Source organism: Girardinichthys multiradiatus, chromosome 20 (genome assembly GCF_021462225.1).
Source record: "Girardinichthys multiradiatus isolate DD_20200921_A chromosome 20, DD_fGirMul_XY1, whole genome shotgun sequence".
Classification (NCBI taxonomy): Eukaryota; Metazoa; Chordata; class Actinopteri; order Cyprinodontiformes; family Goodeidae; genus Girardinichthys; species Girardinichthys multiradiatus.
In genome coordinates this window covers 41656464-41683577 of record NC_061812.1, presented here as the reverse complement: position 1 = coordinate 41683577, position 27114 = coordinate 41656464, and the positions used below count along the sequence as shown (strand labels likewise).

At 40.4% G+C, this 27114-nt stretch overlaps 1 protein-coding gene across 4 annotated transcripts; it reads left to right on the top strand.

Moving 5' to 3' along the window:
- LOC124857521 (mucin-4-like) lies at positions 1-25540 on the top strand. 4 transcript variants are annotated; one of them, XM_047348814.1, is made up of 3 exons: positions 1-1629; positions 21462-21785; positions 22002-25540. In XM_047348814.1, the coding sequence occupies exons 1-3, from the start codon at positions 85-87 to the stop codon at positions 23490-23492; spliced, it is 3360 nt and encodes a 1119-aa protein (XP_047204770.1). In that variant the 5' UTR covers positions 1-84; the 3' UTR covers positions 23493-25540. The 4 variants fall into 4 exon arrangements, with proteins under 4 accessions (XP_047204770.1, XP_047204769.1, XP_047204771.1 ...); XM_047348813.1 differs by having other exon boundaries at positions 21462-22850; positions 22887-25540; XM_047348815.1 differs by having other exon boundaries at positions 1-1575; positions 21732-25540.
- Positions 25541-27114: the final 1574 nt, after the last annotated feature.

Sequence of the window (27114 nt, the reverse complement as noted above, 5' to 3'; positions counted from 1 at the left end):
ACAAGTGTTCCTACCTTCTATTGAGACAGATCCCTTTTGAGAGAGCTTGTTCGAGAGAACAGAAAATTTGCAGAAACAAAAGACATGGAACAAAAGAAGATCATTACTGACATAGAAGCCTCTAAACTAAATCTTTCATGGGCAGACATGGTTGAACTCAACATCCAAGTCGACTACGATTGTATTATTTTCCCAATGGATGATGACATTGGTAATACCAGTGAGCTTGATCTAACTGAACCAGAGGAGCAAACTTCCACAGAATCTGAAATCATGGCGGAAATAGCTCCTTCTACTGGGTTTGAGATCTCCCCCTCAGTGGAAGCCCAGCAGGTAACATCTCCGTCTGCTGGATCTAAAATTTACCCAGGAGTGGAAGTTGGGCAGGTAGCAAATTCTTCTACCGAATCTGAAACTCCCCTTTTAGTGGAAGCCCAGCAGGTAACATCTGAGTCTGCTGAATCTGAAATTTACCCAGGAGTGGAAGTTCAGCAGGTAGCAAATTCTTCTACCGGATTTGAAACTCCCCTTTTAGTGGAAGCCCAGCAGGTAACACCTGAGTCTGCTGGATCTGAAATAAACCCAGGAGTGGAAGTTCAGCAGGTAGCAAATTCTTCTACCGAATCTGAAACTCCCCTTTTAGTGGAAGCCCAGCAGGTAACATCTGAGTCTGCTGGATCTGAAATAAACCCAGGAGTGGAAGTTCAGCAGGTAGCAAATTCTTCTACCGAATCTGAAACTCCCCTTTTAGTGGAAGCCCAGCAGGTAACATCTGAGTCTGCTGGATCTGAAATTTACCCAGGAGTGGAAGTTCAGCAGGTAGCAAATTCTTCTACCGAATCTGAAACTCCCCTTTTAGTGGAAGCCCAGCAGGTAACATCTGAGTCTGCTGGATCTGAAATTTACCCAGGAGTGGAAGTTCAGCAGGTAGCAAATTCTTCTACCGGATTTGAAACTCCCCTTTTAGTGGAAGCCCAGCAGGTAACATCTGAGTCTGCTGAATCTGAAATTTACCCAGGAGTGGAAGTTCAGCAGGTAGCAAATTCTTCTACCGGATTTGAAACTCCCCTTTTAGTGGAAGCCCAGCAGGTAACACTTGAGTCTGCTGGATCTGAAATTAACCCAGGAGTGGAAGTTCAGCAGGTAGCAAATTCTTCTACCGAATCTGAAACTCCCCTTTTAGTGGAAGCCCAGCAGGTAACATCTGAGTCTGCTGGATCTGAAATTTACCCAGGAGTGGAAGTTCAGCAGGTAGCAAATTCTTCTACCGGATTTGAAACTCCCCTTTTAGTGGAAGCCCAGCAGGTAATATCTGAGCCTGCTGGATCTGAAATTTACCCAGGAGTGGAAGTTCAGCAGGTAGCAAATTCTTCTACCGAATCTGAAACTCCCCTTTTCGTGGAAGCCCAGCAGGTAACACCCGAGTCTGCTGGATCTGAAATTAACCCAGGAGTGGAAGCTCAGCAGGTAGCAAATTCTTCTACCGGATATGAAACTCCCCTTTTAGTGGAAGCCCAGCAGGTAATATCTGAGTCTGCTGGATCTGAAATTTACCCAGGAGTGGAAGTTCAGCAGGTAGCAAATTCTTCTACCGGATCTGAAACTCCCCTTTTAGTGGAAGCCCAGCAGGAATCAAACCCCTCTGCTGACCCCAGGGCTGTCAACTCCATTGAAATCCAACAAGTATGTAACCTGTGCACAGGTTTTGTTCCCATTCCTTTGAACTCTGTGGCTGCATGGTCTTCCCACTCACACCAGCAGTCAAACCATTTCCTTGCCCAATACCACAACAGGTACCCACAAGTCTCTACCCAGTATGGAGCTCCCCGCTATCAATACCCCAGAAGGAGGAGGATGACCCGCCATGCCCCAACTTTTAGGGGAAGTCATAACTCAATGTACATTGAGCAGGCTGCCAAACATATTAATAACCTCATGGAGCAGGTGGGTGACCTTAAAAACCAACTCCAAGTTAAAACTTTGGATCTTCTGAAGGAGAGAGAACAAAGAATCACAATTCAGGTTGAATGCACAGCCTACTTGGAAAAGATACAAGAACTGGAAGAAACTTTAGAACATGAACGTCACATTAAAGTTGAATGTGAGCCCAATGAGGAAGACCAGGAAAGATCCATTGTATCGGACACTGAGAGAACCTCAAAACTTCAACACATTCCCAAAGCAACAGTTGATGTGAATATTCTTAATGAGCTCAATTTCTTGAAGAAGCAAGCTGAAACACATAACTTGCACTGTGAAAAGCTGGCAGAAACCTTGGTTGAAGAACAAAAGCTGAGACTGCAATGTGAAGACCAGCTCAAGATTTACCATGAGCTTGGCACCAAATTCAGGGAACAGGAGCAAAAAATTAAATCTCTGCAGAGTCACATTGTAAATCTAACTTTGGAGTTGAAGCTTGCTTCAAAAGATAACGATCATGAAGTGTCCTCCCAAAATAACTCCTCTAATCAAGCTGAGGTCTCAACAACAACACAGATCTCAACGCCATCTGAGGTCTCAACACCATCACAGGTCTCCAGGCCATCAGAGGTTTCCATACAAATACAGGAGCCCACTTTACCAGGCCACCATGCAAACAGACAGTTTCAGACAGGTAGTGGCCCCCACCAATGCAGAAGACAGCACAGTATAATAGGCATCCATGCAAACCCAGGTCCTCAGTCAAATACTGCAGGCTTGAATGCAAACAGGGGAGTTCCCTCTTACAGAGGCCCCCAGGAAAACCACAGACTCCACACAAATGCAGGCCTCCACACAAACCCAGGTCATTACACAATTTCAGGTCTGTACCAAAACCAGGATCTATCCAGAAACCCAGGCTCCTACCCAAACCCAGGCCTATATGCAAATCCAGGCCCACACTCAAACCCTGGCTCATATGCAAATCCAGGCCCATACGCAAACCCAGGCTTTTATAAAGATCCAGGTCATTACACAAACCCAGGTCCATACCGAAACCAGGGTCTATCCGGAAACCCAGGCTTTTACCCCTATCCAGGTCCATGCCCAAACCCAAACCCAGGCCTATTCACAAATGCAGGCCACCACCCCAATGCAGGCTTCCACGCAAACAGACTTCCACCTTACACAGCCCCTTAGAGATAAAAGCGGGCATGCATGGGATGAAAAGTATTTGACAAGACTCCCAAACAACACAAGGGACCCAAGAATCCCAAGAACAAACACATCAACACGAGGGGGATGGGGGGTGGGGTGCGTCAGGGAAATATGTCTCTCTCAGCAAAATTGTTTAATTTTAATTTGATTAATTTTAGCATCATTTATTATTGTGTTTCTCTGAATTAATTAATATTTTTGAAATATTTAATATAAAGTTTTGTCTGAGTATGTTATTTTGTATATTGCATATTGATTATTTATATCAAAACTGTCATAAATGCGGGATTCACTGTAGTACAGTATCCCTTAAAACATGTATAGCATGCAGAATCTGCACTCATTCTGCATGGAGTTTGTATGTTCTCCCTGTCTATTAGTGGGTTCTCTCCGGGTGCTCCGGCTTACTCCCATAGTCCAAAAGCATGAAGATTAGAAAAAAAAAGAAAAAGAAAAAATAGAGAGAAACAAAAACCTTTTGAGTAAAAAGGTTTTTGTATATATTATTATTAAAGAAAATAAAAATTAAATATTAAAAGCTAAAGAACTATTTTATATTCTTTGTATTTATAAATATAACAGTATTTGTCAGTGTTGCATCACTAATTATCACTGTTGAAAATATTCAGTTACCTGATTCATTTTAAATTATTTCATTAAAATTTACTGTAATGGCCTGCAGAAAAAATCTTTAATTTTAAACTTATTTTTTATGTTTTGTCAAAATCTTCTTTTTCCTCTGACATTTTCATGTTAAATGAACATTTTATTTGGTGTCTTATCCCATGAGGGTCCAGACACCATTTAAAGGTGTCTGGAAAGCATTTGTCCAAACACCCTGGAGTGGACGCAGAAAAGACTGGTGAGTGATCACATTTTATCCAGGGGATCCTACGGTAGCAGAATAGCTGAATAGTGCAATGGCTGAAATTCCACAAAAAATTTGTAGGAGTTGAAGGCCAAACAGTGCAGAAAGATGATCTCAAAAGTTTGAAGGCCTATAGCCTTTACACAAAAAGACACATGGGTTGGGAATAGGCACAATGACATAGAATTGCTATAAAACCAGCAAATTATCTTTTTTTCTGTATTTGTAAAGCACTTTATAAAATCTCACTAAATAAAAAATTTTTGACATTTGCTTGAAATGTAAACATAGATCTCTTTCAGACTGGGCTGATGAGCATTGAAACAATTGCGGAATGTGTTGGGTTTAAATCCCTTCCAAACAAATAAAAAAACAAATAACCTGATAGAAAATAAATGATTAACAATTTTTGACCTTTATGGGTAAGCTGCAATAAACTTTGATATTTTCAGTTCGGATTTAATCCTCTCCTCCTATAAACCATCAACAAGATCTCAAATTCTATCCCTTTAACCAACACGGAGCCAGTGTAGTGATTTAACGAACGCTGTAATGTGACCCATGCTTTTGAGGTATAGAGTAGTGTAAAACAGGGCTATGTACCTGGCCAGACTAAAAGCAGAAACAAAGAGTAGTGCTCCAGTTATCAAGTTTAGGGAGTCAATTACTTTTTTCTCATAGCTTTTTTACCACGGTAAATAAAATGATTATTTAAATAATTATTTTTTTCTTTACTCTGGTTCACTTGTTCTGACACACTGTTACGCCAATCGGAAGTCACCAAAGTTGCATTGGTGTGTAAGTTTGCCAAAACAATGTCGGATTCTGTAATTTTCTCTGGTCCCCTCCCTGATCTGACCAGTGACGACATGTTTAGCCGCATGCTGTCATTCAACCGCTGGCTGTCTAGGTGGTGTCCAGAAAACGATTTGGGCTACATTGATAATTGGCAAACGTTTTGGGAAAAACCTGGTCTGATCCGGAAACACGGCATCCATCCCATTTTGGATGGAGCAGCTCTACTTTCAAGGAATCAGACCAAATGTATTAGTTCTCCAGAACTCTGACAACCCAGGGTTCAGACAAGGAAGCAGAGTCGTAGTTTAACACTCCTCTCTGCAGCTTCTGTATTGCTACCCACCCATTACCCTATTAAGACAGTGTCTCGCCCACAGCCAAAATTAAATAGATTAAAAAATAATCTAAAAGTAGGAAACCATGAAAAACTCATAAAAATAAATAAAACTCAGACAGAAAATAAAAATAAAACAATAAATGTGGCTTATTGAACATAAGATCTCTCTATGTTGTCTTGTACCGTCCACAAGGCCCTTACTCTCAAGTTAAAGATCAGTTCTCAGACCTTTTATCTGATTTTGTGTTAAATACAGATAGGGTCATTATAGAGGGGGGTTTTAACATTCTTATTGACACTGAAAGGGATAGCCTAAATTTAGCCTTTATTGCTGTCTTGGACTCAGGTGGCTTTGCTCAAAACATTAGCAAACCTCCCTACCTTTGTCTTCATTCTCTGGACCTGGTGCTGACATATGGCATTGAGTGTAAAGAAATAATATTTCTTCATAACCCTGTACTGCTAGAGGATTCCTACTTACTCTGGAAAAATAGTCTACTGTTGAATAAAAAGACACTTCGCCAAGCCAGAACAGCTTATTTCTTAATAGAAGAGAATAATAATCCTAGGTTTCTCTTTAGTACAGTTGCTAAACTTAACACAGTCATATCTCTGTTGAGTCATACATTCCCTTAGCTCTTAGCAGTAATGACTTTATGGGATTCTTTTTAAATAAAATTGATTCTATTAAAAATAAAATCTTTGACATACTCCCAAACATGATTACTGCATCCTCACTAAGTGAGAAAGCATTGGAGGTGACTGTAAAATATGATCTGATTTGGATTGCTTTGATCTTGTGGAGCTTCCTGAGTTATCAAAAATATTAGCTTCATCTAAACCTTCAACTTGTATGTCAGACCCAATCCCAACTATTTAAGGAAGTGTTCCCTCTGATTACCAGCCCCATTTTAGATTTGATTAATCTGTCCTTAGTAAATGGATAGGTACCACAAGCGTTTATGGTAGCTGTAATTAAACCTTTACTTAAGAAACTTTCTCTTGAACAAGATGATTTACTAAATTACAGACTTATATCCAAGCCTCAGTTTTTATCTAAAATTCTTAAAGAATAGTTGCTAACCGAATGTGTGAGCATTTATAGAGCAATGACCTGTTTGAAGAGTTTCAGTCAAGCTTCAGAGCTCATCATAGCACTGAAACAGCTCTGCTGAAAGTCATTAATGATATTCTTAAGGCCTCAGATAATGGACTTGTGTCTGTACTTGTCCTGTTAGATCTCAGTGCTGCATTTGGTACAGTCGATCACAATATTCTCTTAGAAAGGCTGGAACATGCTGTAGGGATTAGGGAAACAGCACTAGGCTGGTTTAAATCTTATTTGTCTGACAGATTCCAGTTTGTCCATGTAAATGATAAATCCTCTTTAAACTCCATGGTTAATTGTGGAGTACCACAGGGTTCAGTACTTGGGACAATTCTCTTTAATATATATATGCTTCCAATAGGTAAACTTATCAGGCAGCATAGGATACATTTTAATTGTTATGCTGATGATACTCATCTTTATTTATCCATAAATCCTGATGAGCCCAACCAGTTAGATAGACTACAAGCATGTCTTGAAGACAGAAAAACTTGAAAAATGACTTTAAATTTTCTGCTTCTAAATTTAAACAAGACAGAATATTCGCCTTTGGACCGGAATCTTTGAAAAGGAAATTGATTAGTCAGTCAATTAATGTGGACGGTATTAAATTGACCTCTGGTAATAACGTAAAACATTGGTGTTATTTTTGACCAGGACATGTCATTTAAATCCAGGGACGTGCACAGATAGACATGAGGTGGTGCTAGAGCACCTGCCCTTTTATCCTATGGACAAAACGTTCCCTCCTGAAATCTTTCTTTTTTTCTTTTTTACAGTGTACAGTGTGGGGCCCAAGGTAAAATTTCTGAATTTAAAGGTCTTTAATACCAGTGCCCCACGTTTTGAAATTTTGATTGACAAGTACCTCCCCTCCCCCCTCACCAGCACACGTCCGTGTCCCGCCTCGTGTGTCACTCAGCAGGTACAAGCCGCGTGCAGAGCGGAGAATTGGACCTGCGCTGGTGCAGCTTACCTCTTCTCTCCTCTCCTCCGCCGTCTAATAGAGCCCTGCCCTGCAGACAGGCCAGCTAACCATCCAGGTAACAAACAAAATGAATATACTTGCTTCCTAAACTTCAGATTAAAAAATTAAAACTTCACTTGCCACCATTTTATCTAAACAGAACAGGCCAATAAATGGCATACCTTTACCCGCTATGTCTTCTATTGCCGCCACCAGGCGCTAGGAGAATGTCCATGATTTAACTCTTAAATTAGAAGAAATAAATCAATTCAAATCTATCTCATTGATATACGTATTACATTTGCTATAATGGTCCCTGATGACTTCTCTTTGACTCATGTTTTTTTTTTATTGCAAATACGGCCAAATGAGCTGGTTAACATTGCAATTCATACACTACTAAAATACCTTTCATAAAGTTCAGTAAATGTGGGGCATGTAGGCTAAGTTGTATTTTCTACTTCTGTGTGTGTAAAAATGATGATGTGATCACAGTATTTTAATTTCTAAATAGCATACATCAGTTCTCAGGACTTGTAATCTCATTCACTTTATTCTCTAAGAATAATTTCTGTCATATATCACACTGGATACATGCAGAAGTATAGATGATTCTTCTTATGATCATATTCTCTGATGTTGGTTTCATTTTGACTATAAAGATTTTATAACTTATTTTCTGGTTATAGTTGATTTACACTGTAGAATGGTCATGGTTACTGAAGATAACTCATTTAGTGTGACCTACCTGGTAAATTTGACAGTGTAACCTGCTTTGCGACAACATAAGGTTATTTGGTGCAGAAGGCATTTTGTGATAAAAGTACAGAATGATATAGTCAAGACAAACACGTTGTGCTCAGTGTGTAAAAAGAAAAAAAAATGAAGAGTAACATAAGTTTCAAATTTGACTCAGGAAGTTCAGGTAGTGAATCAGTAATCTAACTTTAAATCAATATATGATCATTTTGTTGCCTTATTAATTTAAAGAATTTAGTAAAATGCATTCTTGTTTTGAGTTTTTTTTCCTGTGTGGTCATTTCCCTACATACCACAGGACAGTGTGTTTTGTGGGTGCTTAGTAATACATATAAATTATGTTCATGCTGTGCCTGTAATAAATCTCACACTACAAAGGCAACCGACAGCTCCATGTGCCGCACAAGGTGCCCTTTTTTCCCACTTGAGCCCCTGCCCCCCAAAATGTCTGTGCATGCCACTGTTTAAATCCCATATTAAACAGGTTTCTAGGATTTCCTTCTTTCACCTCCGGAACATTGCCAAAATTAGAAATATCCTATCCAGGAGTGACGCTGAAAAACTAGTCCATGCGTTTGTTACTTCAAGGCTGGACTATTGTTATTCTTTACTATCAGGATGTCCACAAAATGCAGTTAAAAGCCTTCAGCTGATTCAAAATGCTGCAGCAACAGTTCTAATGAAAATTAAAAAGAGAGATCATATTTCTCCTATTTTAGCTTCCCTCCATTGGCTCCTTGTTAAATCCAGAATAGAATTTAAAATTCTCCTCCTCACATATGAAGCCCTTAATGACCTAGCTCCATCATATATGAGAGATCTGATTGTTCCATATATTCCTAACAGAGCACTTCTCAGACTGCAAGTTTACTGGTGGTTCCTAGAGTCTCTAGAAGTAGAATGGGAGGCAGATCTTTTAGTTATCAGGCTCCTCTCCTGTGGAACCAGCTCCCAGTTTTAGTCCGTGAGGCAAACACCCTGTCTACTTTTAAGGCTAGGCTTAACTTTCCTTTTTGATAAAGCTTATAGTTAGAGTGGCTTAGGTTATCCTGAGCTATTTCTGTAGTTATGCTGCTATAGGCTTAGGCTGCTGGAGGACATAAGGACCACATTCACCTCATGCTACTCTCCAACTTTGAGTTATTTGCTGTTATTTCAGCTTTTAACTCTATGTTCTCTCTCTGTTTTTTCTCTTTCTAGCAGCTACATGTGAGCCGGCTTTGTGTTTAGCTGTGGCACCTTAATAGAGAGGGACATCAGCCAAGCTGCTTACTTCCAACAACTTAATGCTCACCTTATACAGATGATCCACTTGGCCATGTCTTTCAGTGTTTAACCCTGTCTCTCCTAGACATAGCTACTGGCTGAGCTTCTACTGTGACTAACTGTATCTGCTCTCTTTCATACTCGACTTGAAAACTGGCTCGAAGTTCATCTGGTTAGCTCTCTTTCTCTCCTGGATGAAGCCACCAAAGGAGCTACAACCATTAATGTTTTACCTTTTCACTTTTCCTTCCCATAGAACGTACTACTGGATCAGTGCTTCTGTATTCTTTTTATGTCTCTGCTCTATTCTCTCAAACCCTCAGTTGGTCGTGTCAAATGGCCGCTCAAACTGAGCCTGGTTCTGCTGGAGGTTTCTTCGTGTTAAAAGGGAGTTTTTCCTCTCCATTGTCGCTACATGCATGCTCAGGATGAGGGATTGCTGCAGTCAACGCCAGTGACTGTCCACTGTCTCTACATGCTCATCCAGGAGGAGTGAATGCTGCAAGTCACTGACTCGATGCAATCCTTTGGGTTTCCTTAGATAGAAAAACATTTAACCAATTTAAATAATAAACTGAATCTGACTGCACTGTTTGATAGGATTAATTGGAAAGTATGCACCTGACTTGCAATCTGTATGATTCAATTGAACTGACTTTGTAAAGTGCCTTAAGGCGACATGTGTTCTGAATTGGCGCTATATAAATAAAACTGAATGAAACTGAATTGAATTGAACATAATTTTTTGATGATCTGAAATAGTTAGGTGTGACTGAAAAAAAGGAAAGCAGAAAAGAAAAGCAGAAATTTGTAAGGGAGCAAATTTACTCTGTACTGTAACAATTCTACATGTCTACCTTAGATGTGTAAATGCTGTATTTACTTTGCAGTATTTAGCTTGCAAAAGTCTATGTGAGATCAACCTGAGTCAGTTCATGTAGTCTGGTATTTATGCAGTTGTTTGCTGCTGGATCCAGCGTATGTTTCTAAAGGAATCAATGAATGTTATATAAAAACTACAGCTACAACTACAGATGTGTTCTAAAACCTTTTCATTTTGTGGCTCTTTCATGGTGTTGGTAAGGGCTCTGGCCACAGCATTCAGGATGAGCTGAAGCAGCCACACAGATTGTTTAAAGATATCTGTTTAGACCTCTGTTCTGTTTTAGAGCTCAGATTAGCTGAAGGAAACAACTGTCTTAGTCTTCTTTGCTGAATACGGTTGTCCTACAGCAGCATTTCTGGTATGTTCCATTAACCTTGGAAGTTGGAACTGGGAAGTTGGAGTTTATGTCATCTCTGAGTTATAGTGTTCTCGTTTCCTGCTTTCATACCAACACTGCATTCACACCAGCATCACGTCTTATTAACAGAGTAGTCAGTTGTACATGTAGTCAGTTGTACATGTAAAACTAACTACATGTACATAAAAATACAGAACTACTAAAAACAGACTCAGTAAGAAAGTTTTACACTGTTGATGCGAGTAGCAGCCATCTTGAATGTAGAAGTCATGTTGCTCCAGTTGTTCTGACTCGTAATTCCGACTTTGGAGGGCGTTCCAGCTGAAATTTCCTACTTGGAAGTTGGACATTCCAACTACCAAGTCTAAATGGAATGCACCAAATGCATCTTGTTCTTGTCCAGACAACAATGATCTTCACAAAATTTAAATTTCAAAATGTCAACACCATTTATTATTGTGTTTGCGCTGCCACCTGCAACATTACCATAAAGGTTCTGAATTAATGAATGTTTTGTAAATATTTATTTATAACACATTTAATAAACTGTCATTGGTTCAGCCGAAATTTCTTACTTTTCCTAGTTGGTCTGCTGAATAAAAGCTGTCACTAGGGAAGGAGGGAAGAAGTCTGGACATGCCTATTTCCAGCTTTATAATCTGGCCTTAGTGACATAAAAGTCATTCGACTGTTGGGTAAGGTTAGAGCTAGTGTGTGAAAACGAACAATGCCAACCTGTCTCCACACACAGCTGGGGCTTTGGAGGTAATGGAGAGTGGCATCAGTTGGACTCTGGTTGGACCATTTGAAACATTAGAAACGAAGCAACTTTGAGACAAATTAAGGTCACATTTCATATAAATAAAAACTTTAGAAACGTCAGATGACTAATGCATTTTTTTACTTTTATTCTTTATAATATTTTTAAAAACGTCTAGAATCCTGCTGTTTTTGCCAAAGGCACGCAGGCGTCCTTCCTGAGCATGTGTGTAGATAACCCTTCATGGTTCAGCCGAGCTAAAGCTCCCGCAGTGCCAAATACTCCAGTGCAGCTGCGATTACATGTTGGTCAATATGTTAATATAGGTTCAGTGACTTTTAATAATGAGGCTTTGAAAGCCTTACCTCCAAAACTCTGAAGGGAAATGCTTACATGTCAACTAGTATAAAATTATCTTTGTGGCATTTATTAATTTCTCTGAGTGATTATCAGCTTCTTCCAGTTTATAAAATGGTGACATGTTACTGTCATGTTAATTTTTTCATTATTCTAAATGCTCTGTTTTATATACAGCTTAAGTCATATTTATGTGCACTACATAAAAGGACACATACGCATTTTATCTCACTGTCAGACATTAAAACAGACAAAATTCTCCCTGTTTTAGGTCAGTTGGAATAACCATACCTTTTCTTTTTTCCCGAATAATCAGCAACACATTTTTTTTTTTTTAGTTCAAATTCTGAACTTTATATACATCTTTTTAGTATTTGGTATAATTGCTATATAAACTGTATGATTTCAGTCAGATGTTTTGGCTTCCTTCCACAAGCTTTTCACAAAGTTGGTGAAATTTTGGTCCATTCCAACTTTGGTCCATTTCTTCAACTGGTGTAAAACTGAGTCAGATTTGTAGGTTGCCTTGCATATACTTACCTTTTTAGTTCTGCCCACACATTTTTTTTTTATAGGACTGAGATCACTGTAATGGCCCCTCCTTTTACATTAGCTTTGTTGTCCTTAATTTGGCAGAATGTCCATTTTCTATTTGGAAGACACATTTCTGTCCTATCTTTAACTTCCTGGCTGATGCCTTGAAATGTGTCTTCAGTGTTACCACATAATGTTCTTTTCTCAAGATGCCTTTTATTTTTGAGATGTGCATCAGTGGCTCTTGCAGCAGAACACGCCCCAGAATATGATGCGGCCATCCCCATACTTCACAGTATTATGTTTACTCGCCATGCTGGTCGTTTTCATGCTGCATCTATTTTATATTTATTCATTTAATATTAATATAAAAATTCTGCATTTTACTGTGATCTCCTTCTTGTATAAAGAGGTTTAGCTTGGTAAAATGACCAAAACAAAACATAGAAAAAAAGGTGGAAATACTGAACTGAACAGGAGCAGAGCCTGCTGGTGGAGGAGAAGAGAGGAGTGTTGAAAGGTAGATTTGGTCCTGGGATCACGGTGTGAACAGGCATTCCCAGCAGATAAATGCATTGTTCCCTCTGCTTTCAGCACCAGCCTGGAATTTGAGCAGCTCTGGTACCTGCTGCATTCAGAAGCTAGAGAGGAGATAGCAGCACACCAGAGAACTTCTCCACAGACAGGGAGCGATGCAGATGACCATTTAGGCTGAGACTTCAGATATCATCATGAACAATATAACAAATTCTTTTCCCCTCATTTACATCTTCCTTCTAATGCTTAGATTATTGTACTGTTGTCTAGAGTTTTACCAATTTTCTTCCAAATTTATTTTTTGATAATATTTTACAGTCTGTAAAAAATTTTATAATTTTGTGCTATATTGTTTGAAATTTTGTTCACTTTCATTCATGGTTATTTATTATTGCTTTCATTATCTATTGTTCACCTTTAAGGCTAGGCTTAGAACTTTCCTTTTTGATAAAGCTTATAGTTAGAGTGGCTTAGGTTATCCTGAGCTGTCTCTGTAGTTATGCTTCTATAGGCTTAGGCTGCTGGAGAACATAATGACCACTTTCACTCTCTCTCCTACATTCTCATACTACTCTTCAACTTTGAGTTATTTGCTATAATTTAAATTTTTAACTTTATGTTCTCTCTCTGTTTTTTTCTTTCTAGAAGTTACATTGAAAACTTGCTCGGAGATTATCTGCTAAGCTGTCTTTGTCTCGTAGATGAAACCTCTAAAGTAGCTACAACCATTAATGTTTCACTTTTCTTTCCTATAGAAAGTACTACTGGATTAGTGCTTTTGTATTATTTTTATGTCTCTGCTCTGCTCTGTCAAACCCCCAGTTGGTCGTGGCAGATGGCCGTTCAAACTGAGCATGGTTCTGCTAGAGGTTTCTGCCTGTTGAAAGGGAGTTTTCTCTCCACTGTCGCTACATGCATGCTCAGGATGAGGGATTGCTGCAAAGTCAACGCCAGTGACTGTCCACTGTCTCTACATGCTCATCCAGGATTTGGGAATGCTGGACGTCACTGACTTGATCCAATCTGCTGGGATTAATTGTAATGTATGTATCTGACTTGAAATCTGTATGATTCGATTGAATTGACTTTGTAAATTGCCTTGAGACGACATGTGTTGTGAATTGGCAGAGGCAAAAACTTGGACCTGGGAGGAGTTTGGTGAGGCCATGGAGAAGGACTACCGGTTGGCCCCGAAGCGATTCTGGCAAACCGTCCGGCGCCTCAGGAGGGGGAAGCAGTGCTTCGCCAACACTGTTTACAGTGGGGTTGGGGAGCTGCTGACCTCGACTGGGGACATTATCGGCCGGTGGAAGGAGTACTTCGAGGATCTCCTCAATCCTGCCATCACGCATTCCCTGGTGGAAACAGAGGCTGGGGACTCGGGGTTGGACTCTTTCATCACCCAGGCTGAAGTCACCGAGGTGGTTAAAAAGCTCCGCGGTGGCAGGGCTTCGGGGTTGGATGAGATCTGCCCTCAGTACCTCAAGTCTTTGGATGTTGTGGGGCTGTCATGGTTGACACGCCTCTTCAACATTGCGTGGCGGACGGGGACAGTGCCCTTGGATTGGCAGACTGGGGTGGTGGTCCCCCTACATACGAAGGGTGACCGGAGGGTGTGTTCCAACTACAGGGGGATCACACTCCTCAGCCTCCCTGGTAAGGCCTACGCCAGGGTATTGGAGAGGAGAGTCCGGCCGATAGTCGAACCCCGGCTTCAGGTAGAGCAGTGTGGTTTTCGTCCCGGCCGTGGAACACTGGACCAGCTCTATATCCTCTACAGGGTACTCGAGGGTTCATGGGAGTTTGCCCAACCGGTCCACATGTGTTTTGTGGACCTGGAGAAAGCATTCGACTGTGTCCCTCGTGATGCCCTGTGCGGGGTGCTCCAGGAGTATGGAATCGGGGGCCCTTTACTAGGGGCCATCCGATCTCTGTACAAACGGAGCAGGAGTTTGGTTCGCATTTCTGGCACTATGTCGGACCTGTTCCCGGTGCATGTTGGACTCCGGCAGGGCTGCCCTTTGTCACCGGTCCTGTTCATAACTTTTATGGACAGGATTTCTAGGCGCAGCCAAGGGCCGGAGGGGGTCTGGTTTGGGGACCAGAGGATTTCGTCTCTTCTTTTTGCAGATGACGTTGTCCTGCTGGCCCCCTCTAGCCAAGACCTACAGCATGCACTGGGGCGGTTCGCAGCCGAGTGTGAAGCGGCTGGGATGAAGATTAGCTCCTCCAAGTCTTAGGCCATGGTTCTCGACCGGAAAAGGGTGGCTTGTCCTCTTCAGGTTGGAGGGGAGCTCCTGCCTCAAGTGGAGGAGTTTAAGTATCTCGGGTTCTTGTTCACGAGTGAGGGAAGAATGGAGCGGGAGATTGACAGACGGATCGGTGCGGCTCCCACAGTAATGGGGGCACTGTGCCGGTCCGTTGTGGTGAAGAGAGAGCTGAGCCGAAAAGCGAAGCTCTCTATTTACCGGTCGGTCTACGTTCCTACCCTCACCTATGGCCATGAACTTTGGGTCATGACCGAAAGAATCAGATCCCGGATACAAGCGGCGGAAATGAGCTTCCTCCGTAGGGTGGCCGGGCACTCCCTTAGAAATAGGGTGAGGAGCTCGGCCATCCGGAAGGGGCTCGGAGTAGAGCCACTACTCCTCCACATCGAGAGGAGCCAGTTGAGGTGCCTCGGGCATCTATACCGGATGCCTCCTGGACGCCTTCCTCGGGAGGTGTTCCAGGCACGTCCCACCGGGAGGAAGCCCAGGGGACGGCCCAGGACACGCTGGAGGGACTATGTCTCTCGGCTGGCCTGGGAACACCTTGGGCTCCCCCTGGAGGAGCTGGAGGAGGTGTCTGGGGAGAGGGACGTCTGGGCATCTCTGCTGAGTCTGCTGCCCCCACGACCCGGTCCCGGATAAAGCGGAAGACGACGAGTTCGAGTACGAGTACGAGTACGAGTTTTTGTGCTCATTTACTCAAGGGTGGACCCCTCTGCCGTTGAGCCTGTAGCATTTTATTAATTCACTGTTGTTTGGGAAATATCTCTCCTGTCTCTCGGTCTTTCTGCCATCTTGCCTGCTTAAGACACTCTTGAGCTCACTAAATGTCCTCCTCACTACTCTTAAGATCTCCTCACATTAGGAGCTCTCTTAAGGCATAAGATGCTTCGTGAATAACTTACCTAGGGAGAATTCTAAGAAAAATCTTAGAATGTCAGAAATTCAAAGATTTCTCTCAGAATGACGTCACTAGGAGCTACTTTTAGTCTTAGGATCTCTGTGAATACAGGCCCAGAACATTTTAGACCCATTGCTTTTCCTCAAATATCTGGAAAACAATTGAAAAAATCATTATATAGATAATAATAGATTAACATACAGGTCCTTCTCAAAATATTAGCATATTGTGATAAAGTTTATTATTTTACATAATGTCATGATGAAAATTTAACATTCATATATTTTAGATTCATTGCACACTAACTGAAATATTTCAGGTCTTTTATTGTCTTAATACGGATGATTTTGGCATACAGCTCATGAAAACCCAAAATTCCTATCTCACAAAATTAGCATATCAATAAAAGGGTCTCTAAACAAGCTATGAACCTAATCATCTGAATCAACGAGTTAACTCTAAACACCTGCAAAAGATTCCTGAGGACTTTAAAACTCCCAGCCTGGTTCATCACTCAAAACCCCAATCATGGGTAAGACTGCCGACCTGACTGCTGTCCAGAAGGCCACTATTGACACCCTCAAGCAAGAGGGTAAGACACAGAAAGAAATTTCTGAACAAATAGGCTGTTCCCAGAGTGCTGTATCAAGGCACCTCAGTGGGAAGTCTGTGGGAAGGAAAAAGTGTGGCAGAAAACGCTGCACAACGAGAAGAAGTGACCGGACCCTGAGGAAGATTGTGGAGAAGGGCCGATTCCAGACCTTGGGGGACCTGCGGAAGCAGTGGACTGAGTCTGGAGTAGAAACATCCAGAGCCATCGTGCACAGGCGTGTGCAGGAAATGGGCTACAGGTGCCACATTCACCAGGTCAAGCCACTTTTGAACCAGAAACAGTGGCAGAGGCGCCTGACCTGGGCTACAGAGAAGCAGCACTGGACTGTTGCTCAGTGGTCCAAAGTACTTTTATCGGATGAAAGCAAATTCTGCAGGTCATTCGGAAATCAAGGTGCCAGAGTCTGGAGGAAGACTGGGGAGAAGGAAATGCCAAAATGCCAGAAGTCCAGTGTCAAGTACCCACAGTCAGTGATGGTCTGTGTGCCGTGTCAGCTGCTGGTGTTCGTCCACTGTGTTTTATCAAGGGCAGGGTCAATGCAGCTAGCTATCAGGAGATTTTGGAGCACTTCATGCTTCCATCTGCTGAAAAGCTTTATGGAGATGAAGATTTCATTTTTCAGCACGACCTGGCACCTGCTCACAGTGCCAAAACCACTGGTAAATGGTTTACTGACCATGGTATCACTGTGCTCAATTGGCCTGCCAACTCTCCTGACCTGAACCCCATAGAGAATCTGTGGGATATTGTGAAGAGAACGTTGAGAGACTCAAGACCCAACACTCTGGATGAGCTAAAGGCCGCTATCGAAGCATCCTGGGCCTCCATAAGACCTCAGCAGTGCCACAGGCTGATTGCCTCCATGCCACGCCGCATTGAAGCAGTCATTTCTGCCAAAGGATTCCCCACCAAGTATTGAGTGCATAACTGTACATGATTATTTGAAGGTTGACGTTTTTTGTATTAAAAACACTTTTCTTTTATTGGTCGGATGAAATATGCTAATTTTGTGAGATAGGAATTTTGGGTTTTCATGAGCTGTATGCCACAATCATCCGTATTAAGACAATAAAAGACCTGAAATATTTCAGTTAGTGTGCAATAAATCTAAAATATATGAATGTTAAATTTTCATCATGACATTATGGAAAATAATGTACTTTATCACAATATGCTAATATTTTGAGAAGGACCTGTATTATTTTATTTTAATATTAAAAGGTATGTATCAAAATATCAACATGGTTTTTGAAAAGTTAGGATTACTAATGACCTAACATTGTGTTAAGGGCATAAAATCAGGAGAGCCCAAGTAAATAAAGAAAGCATAGTTGCTGCATTTTTTTATATAGAGAAGTATATGACATGATGTGGGTTGAATGATTACTACGGAAATTCTGTAACATGGGAATTACTGGAGAATGTTTAACTGGATTAAAAACTCTTTATCAAATACAAGTTAGAATTGGTCAAGAATTGTCAGGAAAGTATGTAGTAGAAAATGGAACCCCACAAGGAAGTATTATAAGTCCATTATTGCTTTCTGTAATGATGGATGATATATTTAAAGACATTGATAAAGAAATTGGTTGTTTACTTTTTACAGATGCTGGAGCCATATGGAAAAAGTGTAGAAATTTACTGTAGAAGCTGAGATAATTAGAACAGAGAAATAGGTCTTTCAATGGGGATCTAAATTCTCAGTTGAAACAACAAAAGTTATGGTGTTTACACAGAAAAAAAAAAAAAAGAGAGAGAAAATTAAGTTACAATTAAATCATATGGAATATACAATACATATACAGAAAGTGATAAAGAACTTTGAAATGAATTTACGCAAGACTGATTAAGTCAAATATGGATTATGGAAGTATGATTTATGGTTCAGCAGCAAAGACACATCTGAAATAACTAGACATTATACAACAGCAAGTATTATAGTACTTGTGACACTCTTTTCCCACAAATGCAGAAATTGAAAAAAAACATGTTAATATTGAAGGAATTGGACAGTAACTAACATGATATTACGACTGAAGACGTGATTAAAGACAATTGTGACACAAAATAAGCATATTTCAATGTTACATTTTGCAAGTCCAAAGACACCCGGAAATGACGTGAAAGGGGAAATCTCCGGTCATTCATTGTGTGAGCTTCAATGATAAGCAGTTCAGATAGAAGCCAAGTGTCGTTAAGAACAGCGTTAATATGGTGAAACAGTGCAATGCTGGTGGTGGCTGCAATACTACAACAGCAGCTGTTAGTCTGCATAATCTTTCTAAAGTGAAGAGGACAAAAGCTACCTGGATCAGACCTGGAAATAAACATCTGTTTTCATATTTTTACATACTTATATTTATATATTTAAACAAACCTCCGGTTGTTTCACCCAGTGCCGTATATTTACCATAACCCTGGATTTAAACTGCATCTGGTCCAGTGTTTTGTTCTATAATGGGTGAGTACACTGAGTACACTGAGTGCAGCGAAGCTATATTTGTTGCTTTATATGGTGCATTTAATGTTTACTTGCTCGGTTTATAATACGTTAGTTAACCCAGTAACTGATCTAATTGATCTAATGTTAACAACTGCTAATATATACTTGTGTATATATAAATATATGTGTGTATTTAATAATATGGTGAGATCTAATTTGTCTTTAGTGAATCATTTTGAAAATCCAGATGTTGTGCTCGTTCTGTTTCCTAGTGGTGCGGTATAATTCATGCAGATTGACTCTGGCCGTGCTCCGGCATCCGGCAAAAATAGACTTTAGATGGCCATTCGCATGTTGCAGCACTTGTGCTCTGCCATCTGATGAAAGCTGACTTTCTGCTCCTGACTTTGTTGCGTCTCACTGATAGTGACTGAAATATATCTAAAGAAATATTTTCTTCGTTGCTGTCTGTGTTGCTGGCCACTGTAGCAGCAGTCAGTTTTTCCCTTATCATGAAAATTCAATGTCACAGGCACTTTTAGACTTACAGGAGCATTTAAATACAAGCTAAACAAATTCCATATTTTACCTCTCATTTCCTTTGGTTTTAATCCGCCTCTCCACCACTCATATGTAACTGCTGCATTAGCTAGCTGAACTAAAGTGCATCTGCTGCCTGTCAACATAACGGTAGCGGAAGTGGGAATTGTGGGATATGAAGTCCATATTGTAAAAAAAAAAAAAAAAACGTGTTGACTTTATTAGACCTGGGTCATGTTTGTTTTTTTGTTTTTGTTTTTATATATTCAGTAGATCATGTACTTGATGTTTTTTTGTGTCTGAATGATTAGGCAGCTGACCAAGCAAATTAAAAAGGAAGTAATGAGTCAATTAATAAATGGATGGCAAATAAAAAAGAAACTTTGAAACTTCAAATACTTTAAAATGATGCTATAACTATTCCTGGGTTGGCCCCGTTCCAACTAAAAACTATTTTGTTTGTGCAAATTGTCTTATTTGTGATTATTTAAATTTACACTAAAAAGTGTACGTTAAATTCAGTTCAATTCAAAAATACTTTATTAATCCCAAAGGGAAATTAAATGTTGTAGCTCATTATGTTGGTTTCTTCAAAGAGCCGTTGTAGATGCTGATGGCTGTGGGCAGGTTTGTCTTACAGCTGATCTGTAAGACATCTTTATTTAATTTATCTATTTGTAGTTTCATTTAAAAGAACACATGAACCTATGACTATCTGTTTCACAAATTATTTTTATGTTAGCTTGTGCTCCTTTTAGCTCTTCATAGTTCTGATAGCTCACCGGCGACAAAAAGAGAATATCTGAGCTCTTCTAACTAAATAAGTAAATTCATGAAATATAAAATTTAAACAATAAAACTTTCTAAATGTCCATTTAGAAAGTTTACTGTGTGCTATTCCTTTGCCATTTTGGACAAAGAGAACTGAAGTAGAATGTTCAGCATCAAGAGGCACAATGACATCAGAGGTGATGACATCACTCTCTGATGCATCAAAGGAATCTTGAAGCATAGATGACATCAAACAGACAGACATTTTCACAAGTGTTCCTACCTTCTATCGAGACAGATCCCTTTTGAGAGAGCTTGTTCGAGAGAACAGAAAATTTGCAGAAACAAAAGACATGGAAGAAAAGAAGATCATTACTGACATAGAAGCCTCTAAACTAAATCTTTCATGGGCAGACATGGTTGACCTCAACATCCAAGTCGACTACGATTGTATTATTTTCCCAATGGATGATGACATTGGTAATACCAGTGAGCTTGATCTAACTGAACCAGAGGAGCAAACTTCCACAGAATCTGAAATCATGGCGGAAATAGCTCCTTCTACTGGGTTTGAGATCTCCCCCTCAGTGGAAGCCCAGCAGGTAACATCTCCGTCTGCTGGATCTAAAATTTACCCAGGAGTGGAAGTTGGGCAGGTAGCAAATTCTTCTACCGAATCTGAAACTCCCCTTTTAGTGGAAGCCCAGCAGGTAACATCTGAGTCTGCTGAATCTGAAATTTACCCAGGAGTGGAAGTTCAGCAGGTAGCAAATTCTTCTACCGGATATGAAACTCCCCTTTTAGTGGAAGCCCAGCAGGTAACACCTGAGTCTGCTGGATCTGAAATAAACCCAGGAGTGGAAGTTCAGCAGGTAGCAAATTCTTCTACCGAATCTGAAACTCCCCTTTTAGTGGAAGCCCAGCAGGTAACATCTGAGTCTGCTGGATCTGAAATTTACCCAGGAGTGGAAGTTCAGCAGGTAGCAAATTCTTCTACCGGATCTGAAACTCCCCTTTTAGTGGAAGCCCAGCAGGTAATATCTGAGTCTGCTGGATCTGAAATTTACCCAGGAGTGGATGTTCAGCAGGTAGCAAATTCTTCTACCGAATCTGAAACTCCCCTTTTAGTGGAAGCCCAGCAGGTAACATCTGAGTCTGCTGAATCTGAAATTTACCCAGGAGTGGAAGTTCAGCAGGTAGCAAATTCTTCTACCGGATTTGAAACTCCCCTTTTAGTGGAAGCCCAGCAGGTAACACCTGAGTCTGCTGGATCTGAAATTAACCCAGGAGTGGAAGTTCAGCAGGTAGCAAATTCTTCTACCGAATCTGAAACTCCCCTTTTAGTGGAAGCCCAGCAGGTAACATCTGAGTCTGCTGGATCTGAAATTTACCCAGGAGTGGAAGTTCAGCAGGTAGCAAATTCTTCTACCGGATTTGAAACTCCCCTTTTAGTGGAAGCCCAGCAGGTAATATCTGAGCCTGCTGGATCTGAAATTTACCCAGGAGTGGAAGTTCAGCAGGTAGCAAATTCTTCTACCGAATCTGAAACTCCCCTTTTAGTGGAAGCCCAGCAGGTAACACCCGAGTCTGCTGGATCTGAAATTAACCCAGGAGTGGAAGCTCAGCAGGTAGCAAATTCTTCTACCGGATATGAAACTCCCCTTTTAGTGGAAGCCCAGCAGGTAATATCTGAGTCTGCTGGATCTGAAATTTACCCAGGAGTGGAAGTTCAGCAGGTAGCAAATTCTTCTACCGGATCTGAAACTCCCCTTTTAGTGGAAGCCCAGCAGGAATCAAACCCCTCTGCTGACCCCAGGGCTGTCAACTCCATTGAAATCCAACAAGTATGTAACCTGTGCACAGGTTTTGTTCCCATTCCTTTGAACTCTGTGGCTGCATGGTCTTCCCACTCACATCAGCAGTCAAACCATTTCCTTGCCCAATACCACAACAGGTACCCACAAGTCTCTACCCAGTATGGAGCTCCCCGCTATCAATACCCCAGAAGGAGGAGGATGACCCGCCATGCCCCAACTTTTAGGGGAAGTCATAACTCAATGTACATTGAGCAGGCTGCCAAACATATTAATAACCTCATGGAGCAGGTGGGTGACCTTAAAAACCAACTCCAAGTTAAAACTTTGGATCTTCTGAAGGAGAGAGAACAAAGAATCACAATTCAGGTTGAATGCACAGCCTACTTGGAAAAGATACAAGAACTGGAAGAAACTTTAGAACATGAACGTCACATTAAAGTTGAATGTGAGCCCAATGAGGAAGACCAGGAAAGATCCATTGTATCGGACACTGAGAGAACCTCAAAACTTCAACACATTCCCAAAGCAACAGTTGATGTGAATATTCTTAATGAGCTCAATTTCTTGAAGAAGCAAGCTGAAACACATAACTTGCACTGTGAAAAGCTGGCAGAAACCTTGGTTGAAGAACAAAAGCTGAGACTGCAATGTGAAGACCAGCTCAAGATTCACCATGAGCTTGGCACCAAATTCAGGGAACAGGAGCAAAAAATTAAATCTCTGCAGAGTCACATTGTAAATCTAACTTTGGAGTTGAAGCTTGCTTCAAAAGATAACGATCATGAAGTGTCCTCCCAAAATAACTCCTCTAATCAAGCTGAGGTCTCAACAACAACACAGATCTCAACGCCATCAGTGGTCTCAACACCATCACAGGTCTCCAGGCCATCAGAGGTCTCCATACAAATACAGGAGCCCACTTTACCAGGCCACCATGCAAACAGACAGTTTCAGACAGGTAGTGGCCCCCACCAATGCAGAAGACAGCACAGTATAATAGGCATCCATGCAAACCCAGGTCCTCAGTCAAATACTGCAGGCTTGAATGCAAACAGGGGAGTTCCCTCTTACAGAGGCCCCCAGGAAAACCACAGACTCCACACAAATGCAGGCCTCCACACAAACCCAGGTCATTACACAATTTCAGGTCTGTACCAAAACCAGGATCTATCCAGAAACCCAGGCTCCTACCCAAACCCAGGCCTATATGCAAATCCAGGCCCACACTCAAACCCTGGCTCATATGCAAATCCAGGCCCATACGTAAACCCAGGCTTTTATAAAGATCCAGGTCATTACACAAACCCAGGTCCATACCGAAACCAGGGTCTATCCGGAAACCCAGGCTTTTACCCCTATCCAGGTCCATGCCCAAACCCAAACCCAGGCCTATTCACAAATGCAGGCCACCACCCCAATGCAGGCTTCCACGCAAACAGACTTCCACCTTACACAGCCCCTTAGAGATAAAAGCGGGCATGCATGGGATGAAAAGTATTTGACAAGACTCCCAAACAACACAAGGGACCCAAGAATCCCAAGAACAAACACATCAACACGAGGGGGATGGGGGGTGGGGTGCGTCAGGGAAATATGTCTCTCTCAGCAAAATTGTTTAATTTTAATTTGATTAATTTTAGCATCATTTATTATTGTGTTTCTCTGAATTAATTAATATTTTTGAAATATTTAATCTAAAGTTTTGTCTGAGTATGTTATTTTGTATATTGCATATTGATTATTCATATCAAAACTGTCATAAATGCGGGATTCACTGTAGTACAGTATCCCTTAAAACATGTATAGCATGCAGAATCTGCACTCATTCTGCATGGAGTTTGTATGTTCTCCCTGTCTATTAGTGGGTTCTCTCCGGGTGCTCCGGCTTACTCCCATAGTCCAAAAGCATGAAGATTAGAAAAAAAAAGAAAAAGAAAAAATAGAGAGAAACAAAAACCTTTTGAGTAAAAAGGTTTTTGTATATATTATTATTAAAGAAAATAAAAATTAAATATTAAAAGCTAAAGAACTATTTTATATTCTTTGTATTTATAAATATAACAGTATTTGTCAGTGTTGCATCACTAATTATCACTGTTGAAAATATTCAGTTACCTGATTCATTTTAAATTATTTCATTAAAATTTACTGTAATGGCCTGCAGAAAAAATCTTTAATTTTAAACTTATTTTTTATGTTTTGTCAAAATCTTCTTTTTCCTCTGACATTTTCATGTTAAATGAACATTTTATTTGGTGTCTTATCCCATGAGGGTCCAGACACCATTTAAAGGTGTCTGGAAAGCATTTGTCCAAACACCCTGGAGTGGACGCAGAAAAGACTGGTGAGTGATCACATTTTATCCAGGGGATCCTACGGTAGCAGAATAGCTGAATAGTGCAATGGCTGAAATTCCACAAAACATTGTAGGAGTTGAAGGCCAAACAGTGCAGAAAGATGATCTCAAACGTTTGAAGGCCTATAGCCTTTACACAAAAAGACACATGGGTTGGGAATAGGCACAATGACATAGAATTGCTATAAAACCAGCAAATTATCTTTTTTTCTGTATTTGTAAAGCACTTTATAAAATCTAACTAAATAAAAATTTTTGACATTTGCTTGAAATGTAAACATAGATCTCTTTCAGACTGGGCTGATGAGCATTGAAACAATTGAGGAATGAGTTGGGTTTAAATCCCTTCCAAACAAATAAAAAAACAAATAACCTGATAGAAAATAAATGATTAACAATTTTTGACCTTTATGGGTAAGCTGCAATAAACTTTGATATTTTCAGTTCGGATTTAATCCTCTCCTCCTATAAACCATCAACAAGATCTCAAATTCTATCCCTTTAACCAACACGGAGCCAGTGTAGTGATTTAACGAACGCTGTAATGTGACCCATGCTTTTGAGGTATAGAGTAGTGTAAAACAGGGCTATGTACCTGGCCAGACTAAAAGCAGAAACAAAGAGTAGTGCTCCAGTTATCAAGTTTAGGGAGTCAATTACTTTTTTCTCATAGCTTTTTTACCACGGTAAATAAAATGATTATTTAAATAATTATTTTTTTCTTTACTCTGGTTCACTTGTTCTGACACACGGTTACGCCAATCGGAAGTCACCAAAGTTGCATTGGTGTGTAAGTTTGCCAAAACAATGTCGGATTCTGTAATTTTCTCTGGTCCCCTCCCTGATCTGACCAGTGACGACATGTTTAGCCGCATGCTGTCATTCAACCGCTGGCTGTCTAGGTGGTGTCCAGAAAACGATTTGGGCTACATTGATAATTGGCAAACGTTTTGGGAAAAACCTGGTCTGATCCGGAAACACGGCATCCATCCCATTTTGGATGGAGCAGCTCTACTTTCAAGGAATCAGACCAAATGTATTAGTTCTCCAGAACTCTGACAACCCAGGGTTCAGACAAGGAAGCAGAGTCGTAGTTTAACACTCCTCTCTGCAGCTTCTGTATTGCTACCCACCCATTACCCTATTAAGACAGTGTCTCGCCCACAGCCAAAATTAAATAGATTAAAAAATAATCTAAAAGTAGGAAACCATGAAAAACTCATAAAAATAAATAAAACTCAGACAGAAAATAAAAATAAAACAATAAATGTGGCTTATTGAACATAAGATCTCTCTATGTTGTCTTGTACCGTCCACAAGGCCCCTACTCTCAAGTTAAAGATCAGTTCTCAGACCTTTTATCTGATTTTGTGTTAAATACAGATAGGGTCATTATAGAGGGGGGTTTTAACATTCTTGTTGACACTGAAAGGGATAGCCTAAATTTAGCCTTTAATGCTATCTTGGACTCAGTTGGCTTTGCTCAAAACATTAGCAAACCTCCCTACCTTTGTCTTCATTCTCTGGACCTGGTGCTGACATATGGCATTGAGTGTAAAGAAATAATATTTCTTCATAACCCTGTACTGCTAGAGGATTCCTACTTACTCTGGAAAAATAGTCAACTGTTGAATAAAAAGACACTTCGCCAAGCCAGAACAGCTTATTTCTTAATAGAAGAGAATAAGAAAAATCCTAGGTTTCTCTTTAGTACAGTTGCTAAACTTACACAGTCATATCTCTGTTGAGTCATACATTCCCTTAGCTCTTAGCAGTAATGACTTTATGGGATTCTTTTTAAATAAAATTGATTCTATTAAAAATAAAATCTTTGACATACTCCCGAACATGATTACTGCATCCTCACTAAGTGAGAAAGCATTGGAGGTGACTGTAAAATATGATCTGATTTGGACTGCTTTGATCCTTCCTGAGTTATCAAAAATATTAGCTTCATCTAAACCTTCAACTTGTATGTCAGACCCAATCCCAACCAAATTATTTAAGGAAGTGTTCCCTCTGATTACCAGCCCCATTTTAGATTTGATTAATCTGTCCTTAGTAAATGGATAGGTACCACAAGCGTTTATGGTAGCTGTAATTAAACCTTTACTTAAGAACCTTTCTCTTGAACAAGATGATTTACTAAATTACAGACCTATATCCAAGCCTCCGTTTTTATCTAAAATTCTTAAAGAATAGTTGCTAACCAAATGTGTGAGCATTTATAGAGCAATGACCTGTTTGAAGAGTTTCAGTCAGGCTTCAGAGCTCATCATAGCACTGAAACACCTCTGCTGAAAGTCATTAATGATATTCTTAAGGCCTCAGATAATGGACTTGTGTCTGTACTTGTCCTGTTAGATCTCAGTGCTGCATTTGGTACAGTCGATCACAATATTCTCTTAGAAAGGCTGGAACATGCTGTAGGGATTAGGGAAAAAGCACTAGGCTGGTTTAAATCTTATTTGTCTGACAGATTCCAGTTGGTTCATGTAAATGATAAATCCTCTTTAAACTCCAGGGTTAATTGTGGAGTACCACAGGGTTCAGTACTTGGGACAATTCTCTTTAATATATATATGCTTCCAATAGGTAAACTTATCAGGCAGCATAGGATACATTTTAATTGTTATGCTGATGATACTCATCTTTATTTATCCATAAATCCTGATGAGCCCAACCAGTTAGATAGACTACAAGCATGTCTTGAAGACAGAAAAACTTGAA